General features: G+C 42.6%; 1 protein-coding gene across 1 annotated transcript in view; it reads right to left on the reverse strand.

Annotated features, from left to right (window-relative positions):
- The window catches only part of LOC148818025 (phosphatase and actin regulator 3-like), a 52,668-nt gene that overhangs the window by 1,060 nt on the left and 29,288 nt on the right, over positions 1-22,320 (reverse strand). Inside the window, exons 5-12 of the mRNA XM_088937550.1 lie at positions 21,223-21,447; positions 19,937-20,168; positions 19,479-19,690; positions 17,718-17,871; positions 6,771-6,826; positions 3,804-3,865; positions 2,283-2,423; positions 914-990 (exon numbers count right to left, since the gene is read on the reverse strand). Of these exons, the coding sequence (XP_088793676.1) occupies positions 914-990; positions 2,283-2,423; positions 3,804-3,865; positions 6,771-6,826; positions 17,718-17,871; positions 19,479-19,690; positions 19,937-20,168; positions 21,223-21,447 (1,159 nt within the window). The remainder of the gene's footprint in view (positions 1-913; positions 991-2,282; positions 2,424-3,803; positions 3,866-6,770; positions 6,827-17,717; positions 17,872-19,478; positions 19,691-19,936; positions 20,169-21,222; positions 21,448-22,320) is intronic.

The raw sequence follows: 22,320 nt of genomic DNA on the forward strand, positions 1-22,320 counted from the left end.
TTACCAGACCTGCCTGTGCAGAACTATTAGCAGAACAGGCTGAATCAGTTACTAGGATGATTTAAAACCAAAAAGAATTGTATACACCTCACAATAGTACATAATGCAGTTTTTGGCAACTGAGTCATTGTGGTCATTACATTTTTACAACTTTCAACTGATAAAGTGTAAAATGGGTGGACTGTGAAATCACAAACTTCTTACAAACTAAAATATGAAAAGTAGATAAGACCATCAGTTATCTCAAGATAAATCTGAGTACCACTTCGTTTCAGGAAGACATAGCGGATAAGAAACTAAAGATATGAAATGTAATGGAAACTACTCTGTTTCCAATTAAATAAAGAAAGTTGATTGCTAAGTGTTATGACCCTCAGAGTGACTACATAAAGCCACTACTTTCATTCATTTTGCTTGGAGACACAGTGAACATGTGTGAACCATGCACTGTTTTTTTGTGATCCTGCATGGTTACCACACCCACGTACAGTAAGACATGTCACACTGCACCTTGTATTTAGCATATTATTCGAACTCTTAGATGTACACTACAGTCTCTCATGCCAAAACTGGTTTAAAGCGTTTTGGCCTGCTAGAGTTGTTGGCTATGTCTTTTGTCACTAGGACATTTGTAAAACTGCATATCACACAGATGTATCAATGCAGATGCTGCATCTTGCTTGCAGTTGGTCATGTGAGCAGATACAACCCAGAAGCAGCGTAAGCAGAAAGGAGGCTAAATCGGGGACAGCATTTGTTATTTTTGTCAAGCTTTGCAACTGTGTGCAATTTTAAGTCCCCGGGAGGGCAGGATCCTAGCTAAGTTTGGCTCTGCACTCTATCTTTATCTCATAGGGTGCCTGGACCTCTAAAAATAGCAACTACCAGCTGAGCCACAAAAATGCACACTGACCTTGTCAAATGTTTGCTCGAGGCATGGACTTCCATCTCATTGCTTTTGTACTCGTTCAGCTCTTTCCGGATCGCCGCCTGCAAAATGAAAATAGCATCGATAATCAAAAGGCCACAATGCAGGTGCCCATAAGCACTGGGTGTGTGTGAATAAAATGCTTATAAGGGAAAAATGGAGGTGAAGAAAGGAGTAGTGTAGAGGAGAGAATAACTTTTGGCCTCACTCATTAGTAGACAGTGCTGTTCAAGAATTAGATGGTTTCTCGTTTATTCACTAAGAAACTTATACATAGTTAACACACAGCCAATGAGCAAGTGCCAATACCCGTGCACACGAAGCACATTTTACAGAAGGGAGCTGGAAAGTAACATGTTTCAATAACCAGAAGCTGGTATCAGCTTCCAGTGAGAAGAGGTGATTTTGAAACCTGTGTTTTTTCTGGTGTTTACAGGATTGCGGAACGCTCTGTGAAAACGCCCAGAAAGCACGGGCAGTGCTGTTGATTTTTAGCTTCAACAAACAACCAGGACAACATAGTCAAAATGTTGACGAATATGTAGGAAAAGGGATATTAGAGAGAAGGAAAAGTTTTAAATCTTGTAGGCCCTAGTGGGGAGACACAAAAAAACACTAGACTGGAATCTTAAAAAGCTGAAAACATTTCTTGCATGTTATGGTCTCAAGGCACAATAGGAGTGGGTATGGAATAAAAATGGAAAGTGACCAAACAATAGTCTGATTATAGTATTCCAGACGTGAGAGAATACAGACGTACCAATTTCTGGTTATCTGTATAAACAAAAATCCAGAGAACAAAGTAAACTAAATTATCTAAATCTATGCTGAGAGATAGGAGTCTTAACTGTTATCTTAGAAAATTAGTCCCCATAACACACTGTGTTGAATTTGCTGGCCTTCTAAATGTACAGTATGAAGGTGTATTGTATTGTGTTATATTTGTTGACTATACAGCTATTAAGCTATTTTTATTTAAAATGTTTTGGTATTCACTGAAATCAATTAAAAAAAAACACAGTGGACCCAGGTTATAATAAACCTGCCTCAAAACAATTTGAGGGTCTCTACCTGAATATGTTCTTAAGTGTTTGTGCAAATGAATACAAAGCTCCCTAGGTTGTGTCTGCTATAAACAGGGGAGCAAGCTCAATACACTGATTACCACTCTGTGTAACCCGAGCCTTCTGCCTGTGCTCGGTCCTATCTCAGAGCAGACCAACGCCACTCATTTTCCGAACAGGCCGCTCCGAACTGGAGGAACCCAGAGCACGAAGGGTGGCCATCAGAGACGACGTGGAAACCGAGAGAGCATGAGAGAGCTGGACAGGAGAACAGGACTGGCCTGTGATACCTTATCGGCCGCCGAGAGCCTCGTCCATGGCTTGTCTGCCCGTCGGTCATAATCCTGAGCTTTGGCCACCTCAACGTAATCGCTAAAGCGGATGAGGATCTTCCGGTCCCGCAGCTCGTCGACAGTGGGTCGCTGGTTGAGCTGACAAAAAGAAGAGACGGACCTCAGTTCACATAACAATAAGCTTCTTCCGAAGGAGTGTCATGCCAGTGCCATGACACATTAGTTCTGGTTCTTAGATGGCAGTTTGTTACACCCAGGTTTCATTTTCCATTTCTGCACTGAACCACTCAACTGGAAGTGATGCTACTGGGTTCGTGCAGTCAGGTGCCTGCAGATGCCCTTGTAATCAATGCTAGTCTGATGGAAACAGTCTAATATCTACCCGAGACAGCACTCGATCATGCTTGTGCACAGAAAGAGCAGCTGTTTGAGGAGGACTGCTCCGGTTTATTAAATGTACTGTGGTTGATTAAGGTATCTGCCAAAGTACTGGACCTTCTTAAAGCAATTGGTGTTTTCCCTGCAGCATGCCGACCTACTGTAGCCTGAGTTGAACTTGAGCGCCTTATAATAAAAACAAGACACATCATCCGAAACCTTTTTCATAGTAACTGTATTAAAAAAATATCTATTTAAAAATCAGAAAACAGAACAAAGACATCTTACTACTCATACCTGTCATTGACTTTAATAGCACATTTTTAATAGGTTGTAGTAAAACAGGGCTCAGAAATAAGCCCGGCCACTTCCTCCAGAGATAATGTGGACACTGAAGAAAGTGGCATACAGTAAGTGCCCTCCGATTCCTTTGCCACACTGTTCATGTATGGATCCAGAAGTCAGAATGTGAAATGTTTCAATAACAACAGGATCAGAATCCCTGCACTCACAGGAAGGCACAAGGTTTCAGAAAGTCAGAGCCAAGAAATTCTTATTTTCAATCTAAACAGTTCTCTTGGAAAACCTCGACAAGCAGCGTGTCTCTTTATTACCAGGGTTGTTGTCTTCTATGTTATGCACGTACTGTATGTTTACGTATTTTAACTAACGATTTGACAATTGCAATGCATTTAATTTGTGCAGGATACATGAAACACTAGAATGTTAAATACACTCCCTGAAATCAGACCTCAAATACAGCAGTCTCTGTCATAAATAACATCAATAAGCTTATTGATGATACCACTGGATACCACAGCTTCTTTTGGTAAGTCATGAGAAAAGCACCATTAAATTTGTTGCTGATGAGGGAAATAGACACTCTCTTTGGGGTAATAGGTCTTCAGAGCCTATACTGAAAGTACTTAAATCCCCATCAATTACCATACTGACAACCTGTTCATTTAGATCACACGTTCTTTTCTCACACAAACCTACAACCCGCCAGCTGACCTTTAATTCTACAGAACAGCAGAGTATTAGACCAGGGGAGTGTTGCAGACAGAGCTGTCTGTGTGTTTGGAGAATCTTTTGTTTGAGGACGATTAAGGATTTCAAGAATTTGAAGCTTCACAATACCTTTCTGTTCAGCCGCTGTTTGATTTCCCTTCTCTCTTCCTGCTCCGTCTGATCGTTTCTCTCTGCAAGCAGACAGAACCACAAAGTAAGACGTTAGCAAGGACACTTGCAATAAACAGTGAAAAAGGGCAGGAAGACCTGCAGTTAACAGCTGAACGGTGTAAATACAGTGTCTGCATGAGCAGGGTTCATGCAAAATGACTTTACAAAGGAGAAACGTGTGCAGGAGAAGTAGATTTAAATAGGAAACAAAGAACAAATATTTTACATCACCGCCACAAGCCTTGATATCACTATATTATCATGTACAGCTGGAGTGAGCATTGAAACTCATTTAAAAAATATCAGTGGTTGGTGATTTTTGTGTTTAGAATTCTGGTCATAAAAATAAACACAGGAGTAAGGGTTCATTTGGCACATTATTAAATTCTGCATATCAGATTGGATAGTGTAAAAGTGTCTTAAATCACCTTGCCCAATTGTACTTTTAGTCCCTTTAATGCTAAATAACCTACAGTTTAACCACAGAAATAGCCAGGGGAAGTTGATATCATCTAAATAAGACTCAATTATTATAGCTCAACCCATTCCATTTACGAATCATTATAAAGACACTCATAAAAAATATTTTCCCGGAGTTTCCTGAACAGCAAGGATTGAACCCTGCTCTTTTCACCAGGATTGCCGTGATGTGTCTCTGCTATGACAAGCTGTGACCCAACAAGAAGTGCAAAGCGAACATTGAGTACTGTTTACACCCTGTCTTTGTATGAATTTCCATCCATTACTGCCTGGAAATTGTGGTTTTGAATGAGAGTAAAACAGTGGCACTGAGTTCTCAGTTTATAACTGCTTACACATCCAAATTACTGTATATTCTTGCAGCAGTTACTGACTGAACCAGTTAACGGATCAGACTCTAATGAGCTGACTTGCAGAGTGTCTAGAACAGTGCAGGAATCAGCTCCTGTCCCAAAATTCAGGGTGAATCACGGTCTTCTGCATCTAACTGCACTCAGGAACACCATCAAACAATGTTGATTTAAGGTAACGGTATTTCTATTAATTAGGTTTATCAAATCATTTAACATTGCTCACCAGCAAGCATTTACCAATCTCTTTTGATGCTTTCTCCTTTATCTTGAATATCGGCAGTATCTTAAAGGTGAATGTATATTAAGTAGTTGTGTATGCATAAAGATATTTATGCAATACCCATGCCCAGTTTTTTTCTTTAAGGAAATGCTACTGATAAAATTATCTCCTGGCATGGTAAATTTAAAAGACCCCGTTTTTCCTACTGAAATTCTGATTTTGTTTTGCAATATCTAGCATTTCTAAAAAAACATAAAGCACCACTGAAGATAATATCGTACCAATGCTTATTTTTTTATTTATAGATTTTTTTTTTCCAAAATGTGCTTGCATAGCACATAAATTCCATATTCAGCTCTTGCAAGGATGCCCTTTCTCCCAAGTGAATCTGCGGGTACTGTGAAAGTTGGCGAGCCAAGCACTTTGATTGTTAAGAGTTCTCCTGCCCGCTGGTTCAAAAAACGGCTCCTCCCAAGAACGACTTCTCTTCATTCCAGATTGTCTTAAATCAGGTGTAGGGAACGCCAGTCCTGCTACTGATCTACGTTTAGAAACACGGGTGATTTGACTACTTACTAAAATAATTAGTTCAATTTAGCTTTTCATTTAAATTGTGGATTGAACACGGGCAGGACTGCAGACTCCGAAGACTGAAGTGCTTACTCCTCGCTGCAGACCTCTGTACTTCCCGCCTTGAATACTGAATGCCGCTGAGGAACTAACGCCCGTACTGACTGATCCATCCAAATAGGGGATGGCCCATCTCTTGTATACAAGTCTAACTGGCTTTCATTTTCAGTAACACCGTATGCAGTAGATTACAAATCATTGCATTATAGCGTTTCTGTAGCAAAAGCTAGGAAAGTTGAAGGTAGTGAACGTGTACGTTAAGTGTATTTAAGATTACTAACCCACCGAGACAGGTCAGAGAGCTGTCACAGGAGTAGCAATATAACGAAAGTGTTCACTTCTGCGTTTTCCCTCAGATTACACTTGAAACTTGTTTTTGTCCCAAGGAGTTGAAACCAAACCAACAAAGTCTTCCGAGAAAATTGTAGAGTAAGAAATTCAGTAGCCATTACATAAACTGTCGTGTGTTCAGTTCACCTGTACATTTTCAGCATTCAGTGATAAGATACAGTATGTACTGAGGTCTGTGGCTGATTTGACGTCTTTGCAGAGAACAATAAGAATTGACAGAGCACAAACATATCGGAAAAGCAACATACTTAGTGTTTACTCTTTCCCTAATAATATTCACAGCCCTCGGTGTTCTGTGACTTACTTGAACATCAGTCAAACCTTGCTTTTAGCATATCTAAATCCATACCTAGAGGTACTTTTTACATAGAAATATTACTACTAGATAAATGTATTTACTTGGCAGGGTGTTAGGTAACTGAGGGTGTCTTAATTCAAGTCCAGGAAGGCTGCTACTGTAAATCTACAGATTTCCTAAGCACCTGAAGTACTGTGCAGAGGCTTGGCCACTTGGTCCAATTAAGCCAGTGTAGCTGATATAGGTAATTAAATCAATAGAAATATATATGTGTGTTTAACCTTAATTACTGATATGCATAACAATATTATACAATATGTCATCCCCAAATTACATAGGGATTAAAATATAATTATCCGTTTTCATTTGGCAATATTCCCAGATTAACCCATGCCAATTAATAGCATCTGTAACTCGTTATCTGCGATATGCAATTTATAAATGCAATGAGTTTTGTCAGAGAAGGAAAGGGATCTTTTTTTTCCCCCCAAGACGGAATATCACTTTCTACTCGTAGTTAATAACGCATTCGTGTAGATAGGTAGAAAAATGTAGAAAAAGACAATAAAGAGGAGACACGGAGGATGACTTACGTTTTAGGATATTCCGGCTTTCCAGTTCTTCCACTGCCGGTCTTTGACTTAATCTCCTGCGGAAAAACACCAAGATCACGTTTTGTACCATTTTGACGGCTGGCTAGATGCGTCCTTCGGAGTCCTCGCTCAACACCTCGCTCAAGTCCCTGGGAAAGACTGGAGAATCCCCCAAACTGCAGCTTCTAGTGACCGAACCCCGCTCTTCCCATCTCGACTCTGAATACTGACTACGACGTCTAGATCGGGACGAAAACCACATCGGGGGAAATAAGAAATAAGAAAGAACGCGCTCTGTGCCTCGGCTCTTCTGTAAAGGTTTGTAATAATCCAACACGCCTCGTCTTTGCGCGGCGCTCAGGTATTCATGGAAGAAACGAATTAAATGGATCATCCGCTAACGGAGCAATCCCCTATACAACGCTTCCCTGACGCTGTGAATTACTTAGCAGTGGCAGTTGCTGGGGATTCTGCAATCTGCCTCTGAACCTGCTCTGGCTGTTCTGAGTGATACTCCCAGCCTCCCTCCCACTTTTTTTTCCCCATGCATAATTTTATTATAGAGGCGTTGCGTGAGAAATTCCGACGCACACTCAGAAGGCGGATGAAAATAGTGCTGCAGTAAGGACCACAAAGGTTTCCCCCATTTTTTTTTTTACTGCGTTGTCTGCCCACACAACAATCGCATCTACTCAAAAGGCTTTTTTTTTTTTACTGTTGCCGTTGGATTTTCTACTCGGTTCGCTCTATCATTCAAACCCACGAACAGCCACCGTCGAGTGGCAGGTGAATACACTGTACAGTAGAAGCGGCACATGTAAAGGTTTCGTTTTTTTTAATCACCTCAATCCACAGTGGATGCTTTCAGTAGTTCATACTGTATACTGCTTTGCTGCATGATCTCCAGCGTCAGATCGGGTGATCTGGACGATTTCCATTCCCTCTCCCTGCCCAATAAAACAGCCGCCGCTCGGGTGCTGTTTGGAGGGGTTAGGAGTGCATATCTACCGCACGCCCTGCTTCACATCTTGGCTTCATTTTATTTCACAATTCATTAATAAACGGCAAAGCCCCCTTTTCAGGGTTCTAGAGACGCTTCCAAACCCCCCAAACTGGCGTTCACATTTCTTTCCCGGACACTAAATGCGAAGGCCTTGATCTTTCCGCCTTCGTGCCACTTAACATGTCCGTTCATTTCAAGAAAATAAATGAAATTCCCATTCCCGAGGTAGCTGATGTTTCCCAGTGTGAAGGCCAAGAGATTTTATCTAAATGGTGCAATTTTAAACACAATTTTTAAACCAACACACAGAAAAGGATCAATATGATTTTAACAAAAAGATAAATAAGGGATAAATTGAAAAGAGTATGTGCTTCATAACACAAAAAGGCCCGCCTTATAGTTCTCAGTTTGAGGCAGAAATAGACTTTGAATGTCACACTGTAAGATTCCGTAACTACGTAGAATTCCTTGAACATTCCAGGGTGCGAGTGGAATTCCTGGATCGTGGACTGTAGGATTCCGTGCAGGACTGTACAAGCCAGGCTGACGGCTCCCTCAGCCACACTCCTCACCGGCCGCTCTGCTCAAAGAGCTGGGCAGCACGTGTGGCGTGTCAGGGCTGTGGCGCGTGTGCTCCCGCCCTGCACCTTTATGGCTGCTGGTAGGGCTTCGGTAGCACAACAGGGGGCACTGGGACCCCTCTCGCTGTGCTGCAGGCAGCTCACGGATCCGCCTCAGGAGAGGGGCAGATGGCGGAGACACAGCTGTGACCGTCATGCATTCACAGAGAGGGCAGAACGAGGGCCTGCCACACAGCAGACTGGGCGGAAACCAAGAACAGCTGTGCTTCATTCCACCAATAAACTAACAGGGAATAACATTGTTGTTTTGTCTCTATGATAGTTTTGAGTTGTGCAGACAACCCACTTGAGCTGCTTATAGTGTTGCTGTTTCATAGAGCCCCATTTTTCTAATCACGGTCCCTCTATCAGTGTTCCTTATCTAACAGAACATTCAAGCTAGATGCGCCGATTTCTATAAAGCATGTCTTCATGAGGCTATTTTTGTCAACCAGAAAGTCCATTTAAAGCTGGGAACCTGTCATTTTGGAGGACACTGCCACTGAATTTACAAACACTCAGCTACTGTATAATTAAATGAAAAATCGCCTCTCGAGAGGTTTTGAGACAGACATGGTTGACGAATAAACAAAAGCAGAGCCACAGGGAGCACATGATTCTGTGTACAGTGAGGACAGAAGTTGTTTTTTGATTACTGGAAGCCATGATCACTTCTACTGCCAGGCGTGATAAATACTAATTGAAAGGCCACACGACCACAAGAACACCATGTACTGTACTAAAGCAGACTTTAATGGAAGGACACTGAATGAGTGAAGAGAATGCCATGGTAATGCTTAATCATAGCAGCAGGCATGCACGTTTTTCAAGTGCACGACTTCATAAGGAGATCTCGATTTGTTCAAGCCTGTTTTATTAAAGCAGAGGTAAAAATAAAAACAAAGCGTTTTTGTCTGCGATTGTCTGGCCATCTTCTTTGGGAATGCAGATATAAATCTGTAACCCAGAACCAAAAGGAAGACAGGTTCTCAAATTACCTCATCTGTTTGCGGTCAGTAACTCTAAAACTGTTAGGTTTGAATCGTAAGACAGGATTCATTGTTGTGCTTTGCATACAAATTATTCAAAATGAACATTATACTTTTATCCTCCCACAGTCCAAGGACATGCTGGTAGGTTAGCTGGCTTCAGGAAGAATTAGTCCTGGTGTGAGTGTGTTTGTGTCCGTGTGTGCCCTGTGATGGACTGGCGTCCCGTCCAGGGTGTGTCCGGCCTTGTGCTTGTTGCCTGCCGAGACAGGTTCCAGCTCTCCCCCCGACCTGTATTGGTTAGAAAATGGAAGGATGGATTATACTTCCAGCCACCCAAGACTAAAAAGTTGATTCATTCCGAGCATGTATTCAGTTTAGATACATAACACGCGAGGACCCATTTTTTGAGGCAAGTCTACAGCACGTCAGAGAAATTGGCTGCCTGATTCTGCAGTGCTGACAGGACTGTGAAGTGGAGAGGACAGGACTGAGTCAGGTGGCCCCAGGGCTGTAGAGTGTGTGAGTGCCCAGCGAGGTGTGCTGTAATGCCTGGTCAGACCTGAAATGGGGCCAGAAGTTACAGATGCACACAGTGTGGCAAAGCAATATGCAACCTGAATTCACCTCAGTGATGGCTAAGTGCTGCTGTCTTAGAATCGAAGGCAACGCTGCTCACCCTCAGTAACCACTTGTCACAGTTTATTGAAAAAGCCAACATCTCATCTAGAATGATAGAAGTACAATTTATGTAACAGCTTATAAAGATGACATTCAAAACAACTGTGTCTTCTGCAGTGACTTGTCGTATAAGGACTTTGGCAAAAGCCTTGTCTTTTCCTACAACTGTACTTTACATCCTTCTTCTACCACAGATCTCTCTCCCATTTCCTGCTATCAGTGGGGTTGATTCTGGCATAAGAAGGCTGATTCTGGCATAATCGGTAAAAAATCCAAGTTGTTAATAATCTGGTCAAATTTGCATTAATTCATCCAAGAACCCTTCATAACAGTTTAGACTTCCCACTGCCTGTTGTCTAAGCTGGTACCCTGAGTTCTTTCAAGAAACTACAGGATGAGACCTTTGGATCAATCAGTTATTTTGAACCAAAGGTGCTAGATTAGCTGAAAGATTTCCTCTCATTTGTGACTTTACATTCCCATGTCACATAGCATAAGAAAGTACAGCCATTTACAAAGTGACATATTTAAAAAACAAAATAATGTGAAGTGTTCTTGAGACTTCACCATGTAAAAACTATTTAAGCATTTTGACCCTTTACTTAATTGCAAATGATGTACCCTTTTCATAATCTTGCTTTGATATATTTACACACATATAATTGGGTTAATAAGGTACTGAACAAGCTCATCTAATTAGTAACCATCCTGATATACTGTACATACATTCAGCATCAAATAAACTCATCAATTACAAGTCCAACAAATTCACAAAGTTATCGAGAAAATGATCTTTTGTATAGAAGGTGTACTGGCATTTGTTTTCCACTGGCATGACAAAGTTAAATTCGTTATGTTGATTAACATTTGTCATCAGCAGACTTGATCAAAGGGGACTCTACTAGGAAAATCACAGACTAGAAGTGTAGTCAATGTTGGAATCAATTGCATCTGTGATACACGTTTTGCATCAGGGCTACTACTGTGTCATTAGATGATGGATGAATTCTACCCTATTCTTCTTTCTCAGCCTAGACAAACAGGCTTGTTGAGTGTCTCTGATCACACGCTACCCCATATTATCCCACAGATATGCAGTGGGTCTCAAGTCTGCCGTGTAGGGAATCCAACGGCAGAAGTGTTCTGGTCTAACAAGAAAGATGCTGTTAAATGTGGCAGCATGAGAATGCGTGTTGTTCTGCTCAGATAGTGTCACATCAGGATGACACTGCAGGAGAGGCAGCAAGTGAGACACCAGGGTTTGTTCGATGTGGCGCTGTGCAGTGAGGTAACCATCAATCACAGTGGAGCTCCACAGCAACTAGAAACTCCTGCAAAAGTCTTTATCCGTGGACGTCCACATTGATTGGTCTGTTGTACACACCCATCCATTTTAAAACCGCTTCGTCCAGTACAGGGTCAGGGGGGAGCCAGGGCCTGAGCCTGCGAGGCAGGATATACCCTGGAAGGAACACCAGTCCATCGCCAGGCACACAAGGAAACACACAGACAACTGTGTCTTTGGACTGTGGGAGGAAACCGGAACACCCAGGGGAAACCCATGCAAACATAGGGAGAACACACAACCTACACAAAGATAACACCAGCTCCTATAATTAGGATATCTTTCTGCAAGTATGAGCCACACTCACTGACTTCCATCAACGTGTTCTACACAAATCTATGAGTCATTGCTGAAGAGGACATAACTCCACTGTTGCAGACTATACCTGAGGTGTTACTCCAATTTAATGATGAATTAAGGTGTTGTTTTCTTGTGGCACATATTTGCTCATTTCTGTTTCTTTTTTTTTCTTGATTTAGGTAATGGCAGGTCAAGTCATTACCTGTGCCCATCAGCTCTCTCAATAATGAGGTGAAGAAGTGCTTTTGCTACAGTCAAACTTATTAGAGTAAATTATGGCTGGTCAATTAATCAAAATGATAATATTAATAATTATCAAAATAATAATCAAAAATATTTTATCTGTAGTCAAAATCCACATAAATATAAACATTAATCTATAAATAGATAAGGGGGTTTTGATGCTCAATATGCACACACATATTTATGTTTCTCTCAACATCAAAGGATCAAAAGGTCTCTGTTTTGGTCCCCTGAGTGTTCTGGGATACATCACTAAAGTCTGCTCTTTCCAAGTTAAGGGCAAAAATAAAACCTCTCTTTCAAGTGTTTGACATCAATGATTCATCAAAACCTGCTTGACCCCATCCCTCCCAGTCTCAGGTATTTAATGTTGGCCTGCCCTGTGCAGGATCAATTGACTATGGCTTGTGGAGATCACGTCTAGACTTGTGGGTCCAGCACCCTGGGGACACCCTGTGCCTCCAACCCTCTCACCCACCCAGAGATAAGAACTTCAAAACAGACCGTGTGTTGGACTCACGTGCCTCTTTAAGCTGCATACATTGTTGGTAACGACACAGAGTCCAGTGTTTTATAATTGGATGTAATTTGTGGGTTGTATATTTCTGATTTTTTTCTCTTGTTACCTGCATTTGCTTGGATAAAACATAATTGACTCTAGTAATTAACAGTAATTAGCAGTAATTAATGTTGGTCATTGTAAGCTGAAAACAACTTTGACCACATATTTTTAACATCACACTCAGTTCAGAACATAGTACGTTTAACAGCTGAACTGAAATAACTTGAAATATAATGTATATTACAGCAAACAGCGAAGGTAATAGATCGCTGACTTCCAGTAACTACAAAAAAGGAAACAAAACATACTGTTATGGAATTTTTGGTGTGTTTCATAGGTTTCCTAGAAGTTTTTATAGGTTTAAATACATGTCTGGACAGTTTGCTGCAGGTCTTCACCACCCCAAACCTTTTCTTAAAGACGGGTTTAATGCTCTCCCTCTTAATTGTCACTTGTGTCCTCAGGTCCCTGTTTTGCTGTTGGCCCTGAGGTTGTCCCCTAGGGCCTGGCTTTGTTGGTACATTTCTGGATTTAAATAAACTATATTAAATACTTTATCTCCACCTCATGTCTCCTCTTTTTAAGACTGAAGACTGTGCCAAAAAGTGGACAAAAAGTAGCCTTGTCACACTTCATTGGAATGAATTCAGAGCAGTGATGTCTCCTATGCAACATGGTGACCAGTACTTTCACTGCATTCTTAAAGTGATCTAGTCAATGCATTGTGTAATTTCTAACATAGCTTTCCTTAACTTTACATTTCTTTAATTCTGCAATTTTTATAAAGTAGAAACTTAACATTAGGTTAGCTGTATTCATTGCTTCACCTTATTTTCAGGATTAAAAGATATTATTGAGGAGTCAATAAAAACACCTCATATTTTTTAGCTCTATTCATTATGTGTTTACTGTACATTTCCTCTACCTGCACATAGCACTCTCCTCTTGTGCACATTAAAAATCATTTAGCAGGTGTCTGCCCAGTCTTGGATAATGTCCATTTTTTGTAATGTCTTTACTGCTTCTAAAGCTTATGCTCCAAATATTGCTGTCTTCTAATTTATAACACACCAGATGGGTCTATCCCTGCCTGGATTGATTTTTGTTTTTGTCATGCATTGGTATAATGTTTGAAAATGTTATTAATATTCATAATATTATAGAAAAAAATCTATTAACTCTATCCATGAGCCAATTGACTAATCCTGAGAGCACCTACTGTAGCTCCTGTGACACATCTGTCCAGGCGACATTAAGATTATTTAAAGCCACAATACAAGAGCTTGTAGTTCCTAAACATGGTCAAAACCTCAAAGCAATAGGAGTGTTCATTTTTCAGCTGTTCTTGGGAAAAATGGCGAACAAATCCACCTATAGATCCAACTGGTCTAGTGCCGCAGAGTCCAAACAAATCCAATTTGCGATAAACTATACAAACTATAGCCCATACCACATCATCTGATCATTAAATCTGACTGTTCAGTTAGCATTAACGTACTCTCCTGCACAACAGAATATGTTAATAATACAGTATAGTGTGGAGGGGAGTGTTATTTCCGGGAACAGACAAGTAGAAGCAGCAGTGTTTTGCTGTTTTTCCAAGCCTCACACAGCGTGGGGGTTTTGGGGACTGTGAATAAAAACTGCTCACTGAACCAATGAGGGTGTTTTGCATATTTTCGTACTGTATGTGTGATATTTATGGTGCTTCCCACCGCATTCGGAGACAGAAGGGAAATCCCAGCAGTGCTGCCATGATTAATATTTTAAGAGATGAAATCGAGAAGCTCTCCTATAGGGGCATGGAAAATCACCAAGGATATTATTGACCTTATCTTTGTTGCTTAGCAACCATTGTTGCTGCTGAAAATCTTAGGGAGAATGAAATTCTGCGGATCGCGTTCTATCCAAAGAGCCTCTTTTGCTCTGTTGAAATCCCGCCTCTGAAATTGCTCTGGATGATGCAATGTACAGTACTGTATCTTTTTGGTGGAAAATGTAACACCTATCCATTCCACTCCATAAACCCATGATCAGATGTGCTGGAGTTAAATGTGAGTTAAAATCATTGGGACTTTTGTACTTTCAGGTTAAAAATTCAATCATATGAATAGATTTTTGCAAACACAAAGGCAGCCTTTTCTTTCTAAAGTCGTCATTAATGGTTGTCTTTACATACTGTGGAGAAGCATGTGTCCAAGACACATCTCCAGCAAAGCTCTTGAAATAACAGTTTGCAGTTTCATACTGAAGAAGATGCAGAGGGTTAGGTTCAGCTTATTTTTACACTAAACCTGAAGGAAAATACATTATCTTCTCTTAATTATACATATGAGTTGAATACAAGGAATACAATATTGACTTCCTGCTGATAATCTGCTGACTATCGATTTTTGTTGATGCGTGTCCCCCTTTCTTACAGCTGATATAGGATATAAAGATAATGACAAGAAGGAATAGAATACAATGGCCCATATATGCAGATGTCTTATAACAAGAAATAACATCGCTGAGACAGGTAAAAGCCTATTATTATACACCCGCCTCTTCTGCACTGTGCAGACCTTGGAATCTCTGATTAAGGGTTTTAAAAATACACTCACAATGTTATGCTCATTCCTAAAAAAGTTCGACCCTCAGCCTCAAGCAAATAAAAACGAAATATCCGTGAGTGGGCGTTGTTACATTATCTCAGCTCTTCTCATACAGGCACTAAAGAACAATCGGTATTGCAGCTACTGCTTTAGAAAGCAATTACTGCACACCCACGACTCTGTCAGCCTTCGTGATTCCTCACGCTGCGCGGTTGGCTGTACAGCTTAGTTACTCCGCGCTCACGAGAGACCTGGGGAGTTGGGGGGGAGGGGGTCATCTGTGCTATCTATGCATTATTCACCAGTCTTGATTCTAAATATAGCAGCTCGCATTCTCCTGCTGTGTGGGCGTCAGGAATAGATTTTTCTGAGCAGCTATAGATAGCAAGGTCAGACCGCAGAGACCGGGAAAGGGCCAAACTGTCACTCTTAAGAGAGGAAGTAAATAGCTGCAGAGAGCCGATGCCTGGGCCACACCAATGAAGCAATCTGTTCAGCGGTATTAGTCCGGATTGCAAAAATACATTTTCCAGAGCTGTCGGGCTGCGGCAGGTCAGGGCTGGGGGTTGGAGAAGTGGCTCGTGCCATGAGACAGGTTTACTCACTGTGGACTGAGCTAAAATTAGATGAGTGAGGTTCCCCATTTCTCTGACAACATCGTGTCTGATACACGTACCGCCAAACCCAAACACACACAGACAAAGAAGAGGAGGGTGTTCGCCTAGCCTCACACACATTTTCTAGATTTTTTCAAACCAAACCCTAGGGCTAGGGCATCATAGCCTAATAAAAATGAAGAATGACATATGAACTGCCTTTAACAAGACTTTCTGGCATTTTGCTACCATGATTCTCTTTCTTTTGACATCAGAATCCATCCATCCATTTCCCAACCACTTTATCCAGCAGAGGATTGTGGGGAACTGGAATCTATCCCAGCAAGCAATGGGCTCAAAGCAGGATACACCGTTGTACAGGACACTAGTCCATTACAGGGTGACATTGGAATCGCAAAACTCAAGTGAAATCAAATCTGTAAGTCTTGGCCTAATAGATTGTCAATTACAGTTTGTATGTGTAGAGAAAAATGAGTTATTTACGGCAAAATAAATAAATTGCTTGTGAGCTAGTCATGTAAAAATTCCAAATTAGGCTGCACATCGAATATAGAGATTAGAAAATTGGCTTTGCTTGATGAAAATGTTGTCCATAGTAGGGAGACAAATGAATGCTTCTGACTAACTCTGAGTACTTCCTGATTTGCGGTCACATACAACTGGAACATTGATCAGAAAGACTTGTCTAGAAAAGGGAAAGGAGCACAGAAACATTGCTTTTTTTTCCTTCAGAATACTTCATATTCGATTTGACTAAATATGAAACTATCCGTCTTCTACTTTACTACTGTAGAAACTACTACAGGCTAAAATGACTTGTTTTAATTGTGCTACTAGTCTGCAAATTATTTTGACAAAGGACATCAACTAAATTAACAAATTATGATTATTTTGTAGATTATGTAGTTAGGAAACACAAACATAAATCTTTCATTATCTCATGACAATTGTTTTACTATTGTGCATTATGTACAGTAGCACTGGTTTTGACCCCTCTATTTGCTTAGGTCTGCTATTTCATACCTCTTTTGAACACTGCTGTGTTTGAATATTGTCATTGTGAAAATCAAAAACTCACTGATTATAACAAAAATCATTTGCAAATGTTAGTTGAAGTTGCTGTATGTTTTATGTTGAATGTTAGGCTGGCGAGTCACAAAATTAGGATCAGCAGACTCCTTTTTCTAGCCTGAAGGAGTTGTTAGTTCAGTAGCCTCAAAACCCTGCTCCTCAAAATCACAGCTCCTCTGGGTTTGCCACAGAGCCTCCACTCTTTGAAATTTGAAGCGGTTAAACTTTTTCATGTTTAAACTTACAAACTTTCCAACATCTACCCTTCATTTAACCAAAACAAAGCATTTATTCAGGGTCTTGCACATAAGTAAGTCATGGATTGTTCAGCACTTGCACTAACCTGTATATTTTTCCCTTTTTGCTTTATATTTTATCTGCAAATTCTGCATCTTTAATACACCACCACTGTCATGTTCATCGGTCAGCATTTCTTTTTCCTATGCAATATACAGTAGGTCTACAGTCATTACTCAATCTATTGTCTTTATTTCAATTCATGTACCATTGATACGACCATGCATGTGTGGAAGAATACTGGTTATGCAATTGCTATCTTGTGCTGGAACATTCAGCAATATGTTTCATTTGGTGGACATATTTCCAATAGCTCTACTCTTTTTTGGACCTTGAACCTTTTCCCCAGGGTACTCCAGTTTTCTTCCACACTCCAAAGACAGGCTGGTGGGTTCACCGGCTTCTGGGGAAGACTGGCCCTGGTGTGAATGCGTGTGAGTCTGCTCTGCGATGGACTAGCTTGTACACCGCCTTGTGCCCATTGCTTGCTGGGACAGGCTCCAGCGTCCCTCACAACCCTGAGTTGGATACAGCGGTCAGAAACCGGATGGCTGGATGGTCCTGGTTTACGGAGGGGCACGGATTGTCCCCGTGTACACTCGCAGAAAGCAGAGGAGGGACTCACTTGGACAGCTTCATCTCGATCTGCTGGCGGATCTCCTGCCGCTCCTCCTCGCTGCGCACGGGGAAGATGTTGCGCTCCTCCAGCTCCTGTTTACTGGGCCGGTTCCGCAACTTCACGGCCAGCAGCTCCTTCCTCATCCTGCGCGGCAGCGTGCCTGAAACACAGCGCACACAGGCCTGCTTGCACGTCTCTCGGAGCCTCCCTGCTTGCCCCCCGGCAGGCAGGGACGCAATGTTTTCAGTGGGCACCATCATTCAAACGTCATTTTACAATTGAAAGAAAAGAGCAAAGACGGAGATGCAAAACCTTGCCTCCCTCCGTTTGATTTCCCCTGTCTGAGACGCAGTTAGCATGTTCGCTGCCTCTCACAGACTACCTGCCTTGGTCTTCCCTGCTTTCTTTGACTACTCAGTATTTATATCATAACCGTGTGGTTTCTTCCCCTTTCCTTTGCTCACCCAATTTATCCAACGTCCACCTCGATTTCTGTTGCACACTTGGGAGCCACGTGTGTCATGAAATCCTGACTAAAGAGACCAGATTCCCTTTTCTGTACAAGCAGGGGTCAGCAAATACTAGGAAGATGGAAGATCTCTTAGGATAACGAGTATGTCCAGTCGGTCACCATATATACTGTACATACAGTAGAGTTTACAGCATACCCAAGTGGAACCATCCAGTCCTGGGGTTGCTATGGTTTATGACAACTGCTCTCTGCACAGTTTTCACTGTTCTTGGAGAATCACTACACGAAGAAGCAGTTTAAGAAATGCAAGAGATATTTCATTTCTAATGATAGAAGGGCTCAGCACAATATGTGATCAGAATGAGCAAGCAGCGAAACCGGCACGTGAACACAAATGCAAATGCCTTCGTTCTGTGAAATCACATTTTCTAGCATCTCCTGGTGTTTATGCAAAAGTCAAACCAGTTTTCATCACGAAGCATGGCTGCAGGGGGGATCGTGACACAGACATGTCCATCTGTGTTAAATTTTCCAGGACTTGCTTTATTTCTGGAGCATGTATATACAGTTAGGATCTGGAGGTTGAACACATATTGTTACAACCACAATGGTGCTGGTCCAGATTTGTGCAGATGTTGGGAGTTCAGCTGTACATACTGTACAGTTCTCAGACAAGTGGTTTGTAACTCTGGTCCTGGTGTGCCTTTGTGTCTTCCGATTTTCATTCTGGCTGAGCTTTCAGTTTCTGAGGTTAACTGACCTCTAGCTGAATACTGAGACTCTCTTTAAGCTGTACGGCTATCATGAACTGGTCACCTATCATGAGCTGCTGTAAGGCAGAAATGTGGCATTGGAGGAGAGAATGAACGTATTTCTGCTTATGAAAACCCTTTTCAAAAACACCCCTGGGACAGAGTATTTTTAAAATCAAGGATGGGATGCAAGAACAGGTTGAAAACTAGAGCTCCTCCTGGTTTCTGAGGCGATAAGCCTCTTCGATGGGATGCCAGTTCATCACAGGGATGACCCACCCCAGCATCGCTCGATCAAGGTATCGCAGCATGTTTGCAGTGAGGACTCGAACCCACAACCCACCAGTTATGGGACCAGGGACTTACCCACTACGATTGGAGTTCCCAACGCTGAATTAAACAAATGAAGGACTGGCTGGATGTCAGGATCAATGGAGTGTGTCCATGCTTGTGGTCTAGTCTCTTACAGTCTTCTTTTCATATAAAATGTGTGAAGCTTTTCTGGAACGTGAAAACGGACTCATGCTCAGCCCTGGCACCCACCTGAGATCACAGACTCGTTCCAGCTGTCCTGGTCGTGCGGCAGCCCGGAGGCGTCCGTCCTGCAGTCCTCCAGGCGGACGTTTTCTTTGTTCTCGTCCGAGTCCTTTTTGCTCTCTGTCTCGCCGGCTGGCTCCTTTTCCTGGCTGGAGGTGCGAGACAGCCGGCCCTCGGACCTTCTCTTGGGGGAGGAGCGGATCTCCTTGCTGTGGAAGCTGGGGGAGGAGTGAGGGAGAAGAGGCTGAGCTCCAGCCATGTCAAGCCCCCTGTGAATCTGTAGACAGTCAGCACAGAGTCCTGCAGCGACACGCTGCTCCCTGCCAGCAACAGTCACCTTCCCCAAGGAAACAGAAACATGCTTCGCTAAAAAGCACCAGCCATTGAAAGCCGTGATGCCAGCATCTTTTAAGGAGTGCAGAAGGTTCACCTGTCTTTGGGCTGCAGTCTGAGAGGGGGCTCACCTGTCCTGCCGGTGCTTGGTGGCCAACGCGCGGTGCAGCTCCTCGATGACCCGGCTGGGGGGCAGGGGGGGGTGAATGACCCCCAGGTGAGGCGACCCAGTTGGGGTGGACAGCTGGCCCCGCAGGGGCGCGGCGGTCTGCGTCTCCAGAGCCTTCACAGCATCCTTGGGCAGGATGGAGTTCCTCTGGAGAGGGGAGGAGGGGACCTTTCCACTGGGGTCTGGCAGAGATCCTGGAGACATTACAGCAGGAAAGGCACGGTAAAGTGCGTCAGGCCAGGACAGAGCTCTCTGCACAGTGCAAACTTTAACATCCAGAACAACTCTCTGAATCCCCGATGACAGTGTCCTGGAATACGCCAACCTCTGTCCATACATGTATGAAAAGAATAATTGTATGGTAAGTTGTGATAGGAACCCATAGCAATTTGTATTTTGTACTATCTGTATCCCATTAAAGGTAGAAAGACATGTGTTTTTAACTGCCTCTGTCAAAGGGGTCTGTAAGGGGTATACAGTAATTGTACTTAGAGTCACAGTCATGGCTCACTCAGTCACTCATTGAGGATTGCCAACAGTCATAACAATTTCATTAGAGGAGAGACACAGACACAGGGGAGGGAGATCTTCTTTGTATAAGACTATGCCGATCGGAGAGCGAGGACGTCTTGTTCACCTAGGGTATTTTCCTCTGTGACAAGCTGCTTTTACTAAATTGATGTTGGTTGAGTAGTGCTGGGAGACCAAGAAAAAAAAAAACGCTTTTTGCTCCCTAGGTTGGCTGTGTGGGGTGTATCTAGATTGCTCTGTTACAGTTGTTTTGTTCACACTCTCCGCTCTGCAAAGCAATTTTATGCCCTAGGAGTAAGTCTGTCTTCTTTTAAGATTTGGGTTACTCTGTCTGCATCTACTTTGTCAGTGTGTGGTTATTCTTGGCACTACTTCTATTTAAATCTAGTAAACTGTGCTCCTCTAAGTCCCCTGGTACTACAGCGCATATTTTAATGAGTAGATAATGTTTTCACTGCATGTGAGGCCTCTACAAGCAGTTCCCAGTGTTTCAAACAGATTTTGATTGTTTTAAGGCTGTGTTCCTTCCTGTCATGAACACCATGCTGCTTGAAGTGTCCTGTGCTTTTGGGAACCATTTGTCTTCTACAGTACTACATGGTGTAGTTTAACTAATTTTTTCCCCCTTTTGATTTAAAGTTATAGCTTAGGTGCTACAAGGGCTATATGATTAGAAGGTAGACCCTGCTAGACCCATCCTGGTCCCTGCACACTCACCTTCCAGGCTGCCCAGCTTGGACAGGAGTTTAGCAGGCAGGCCTGGAGCCCGGGGAGAAACAGTGTCTCCGTCGGAGGAACTTTCCCCTCTCTCCTCTTGCCCTTCCTGTCTGTCTGCCTCTCCCCCAGGAGTCTCGGCAGCAGGCGCTGTCTGGAGGTATTCCTCCTCCTCTGAATTTGGGCTGATGTCCCCCGCCGTTTCACTTTCCCCCACCGAGTCCCTCACTGACACAGGGACGAGACAAGGTCAGCTGAACAACAGAGCCCACTACGCAAGTGCAACCAGCTCTGCCTGCCCCTGTATTCTAGTCCACCATTAAACATTCAAGAAGTGGTGTCCATGTAGTCATCACACCACTCCGATTTTAAGGACTGTATATTGTGAAGCAGGCCTGCTCAACCTGTTACAGTCAACCCCTCATTTGTCAGGATCAATATAAAAATTTGCACTTGTTGGCACTTGTTGCACTAATGCACAATACTGAAGCAAATTGGAAGGGTCTCAAATTGAGCCCGGCATAGATCGTATTCCCATCTATACTGAGCATCAGAAGAAAGAAATTGCTTATTGCTTCAACAAATTTACAAAGACAGCTGAAAAATGGCCAAATCGTTTTTTGTAGCAGGTGTGCTGGCTTCTTATTTTACATACAGTATGTGACAAGCTGTACTGTGGATGCTGTAGATTCAGCTTTTTAACATTTGTCATCAGCAGCATTGATCAAAGGGAGTGTACTGTTAAACTCACAGGTTAGTAACGTATGGCGACTGCTTGCAACCATATGAGTTGCACCAGTTTACAGGTGCTGTCATGTGGCATTCTGACCCATTCCCTTCAAAGAGCCTGGACACACATGAGCCTGTTCACTGAGCCCTAGATGTCACACATTGTCCCAGCTCAACCCAATAGCGTTTGAGTTTGGCGAGCAGGGCATCCAAGACATAAGTGTCACATTCTTGTCTTCACAGAAAGCCCCTGTTATATGAGCACCATGGACATGGGATGACCCGCTGGAATGGCATCACAGCAGGAATGGCAGCAAGTGAGGTTGTGGGTCTTGATCAATGTAGCACCATGCAATCAGCCTGCCATCAATC

Source organism: Atractosteus spatula, chromosome 19, assembly GCF_055471065.1.
Source record: "Atractosteus spatula isolate fAtrSpa1 chromosome 19, fAtrSpa1.hap1, whole genome shotgun sequence".
Classification (NCBI taxonomy): domain Eukaryota; kingdom Metazoa; phylum Chordata; class Actinopteri; order Semionotiformes; family Lepisosteidae; genus Atractosteus; species Atractosteus spatula.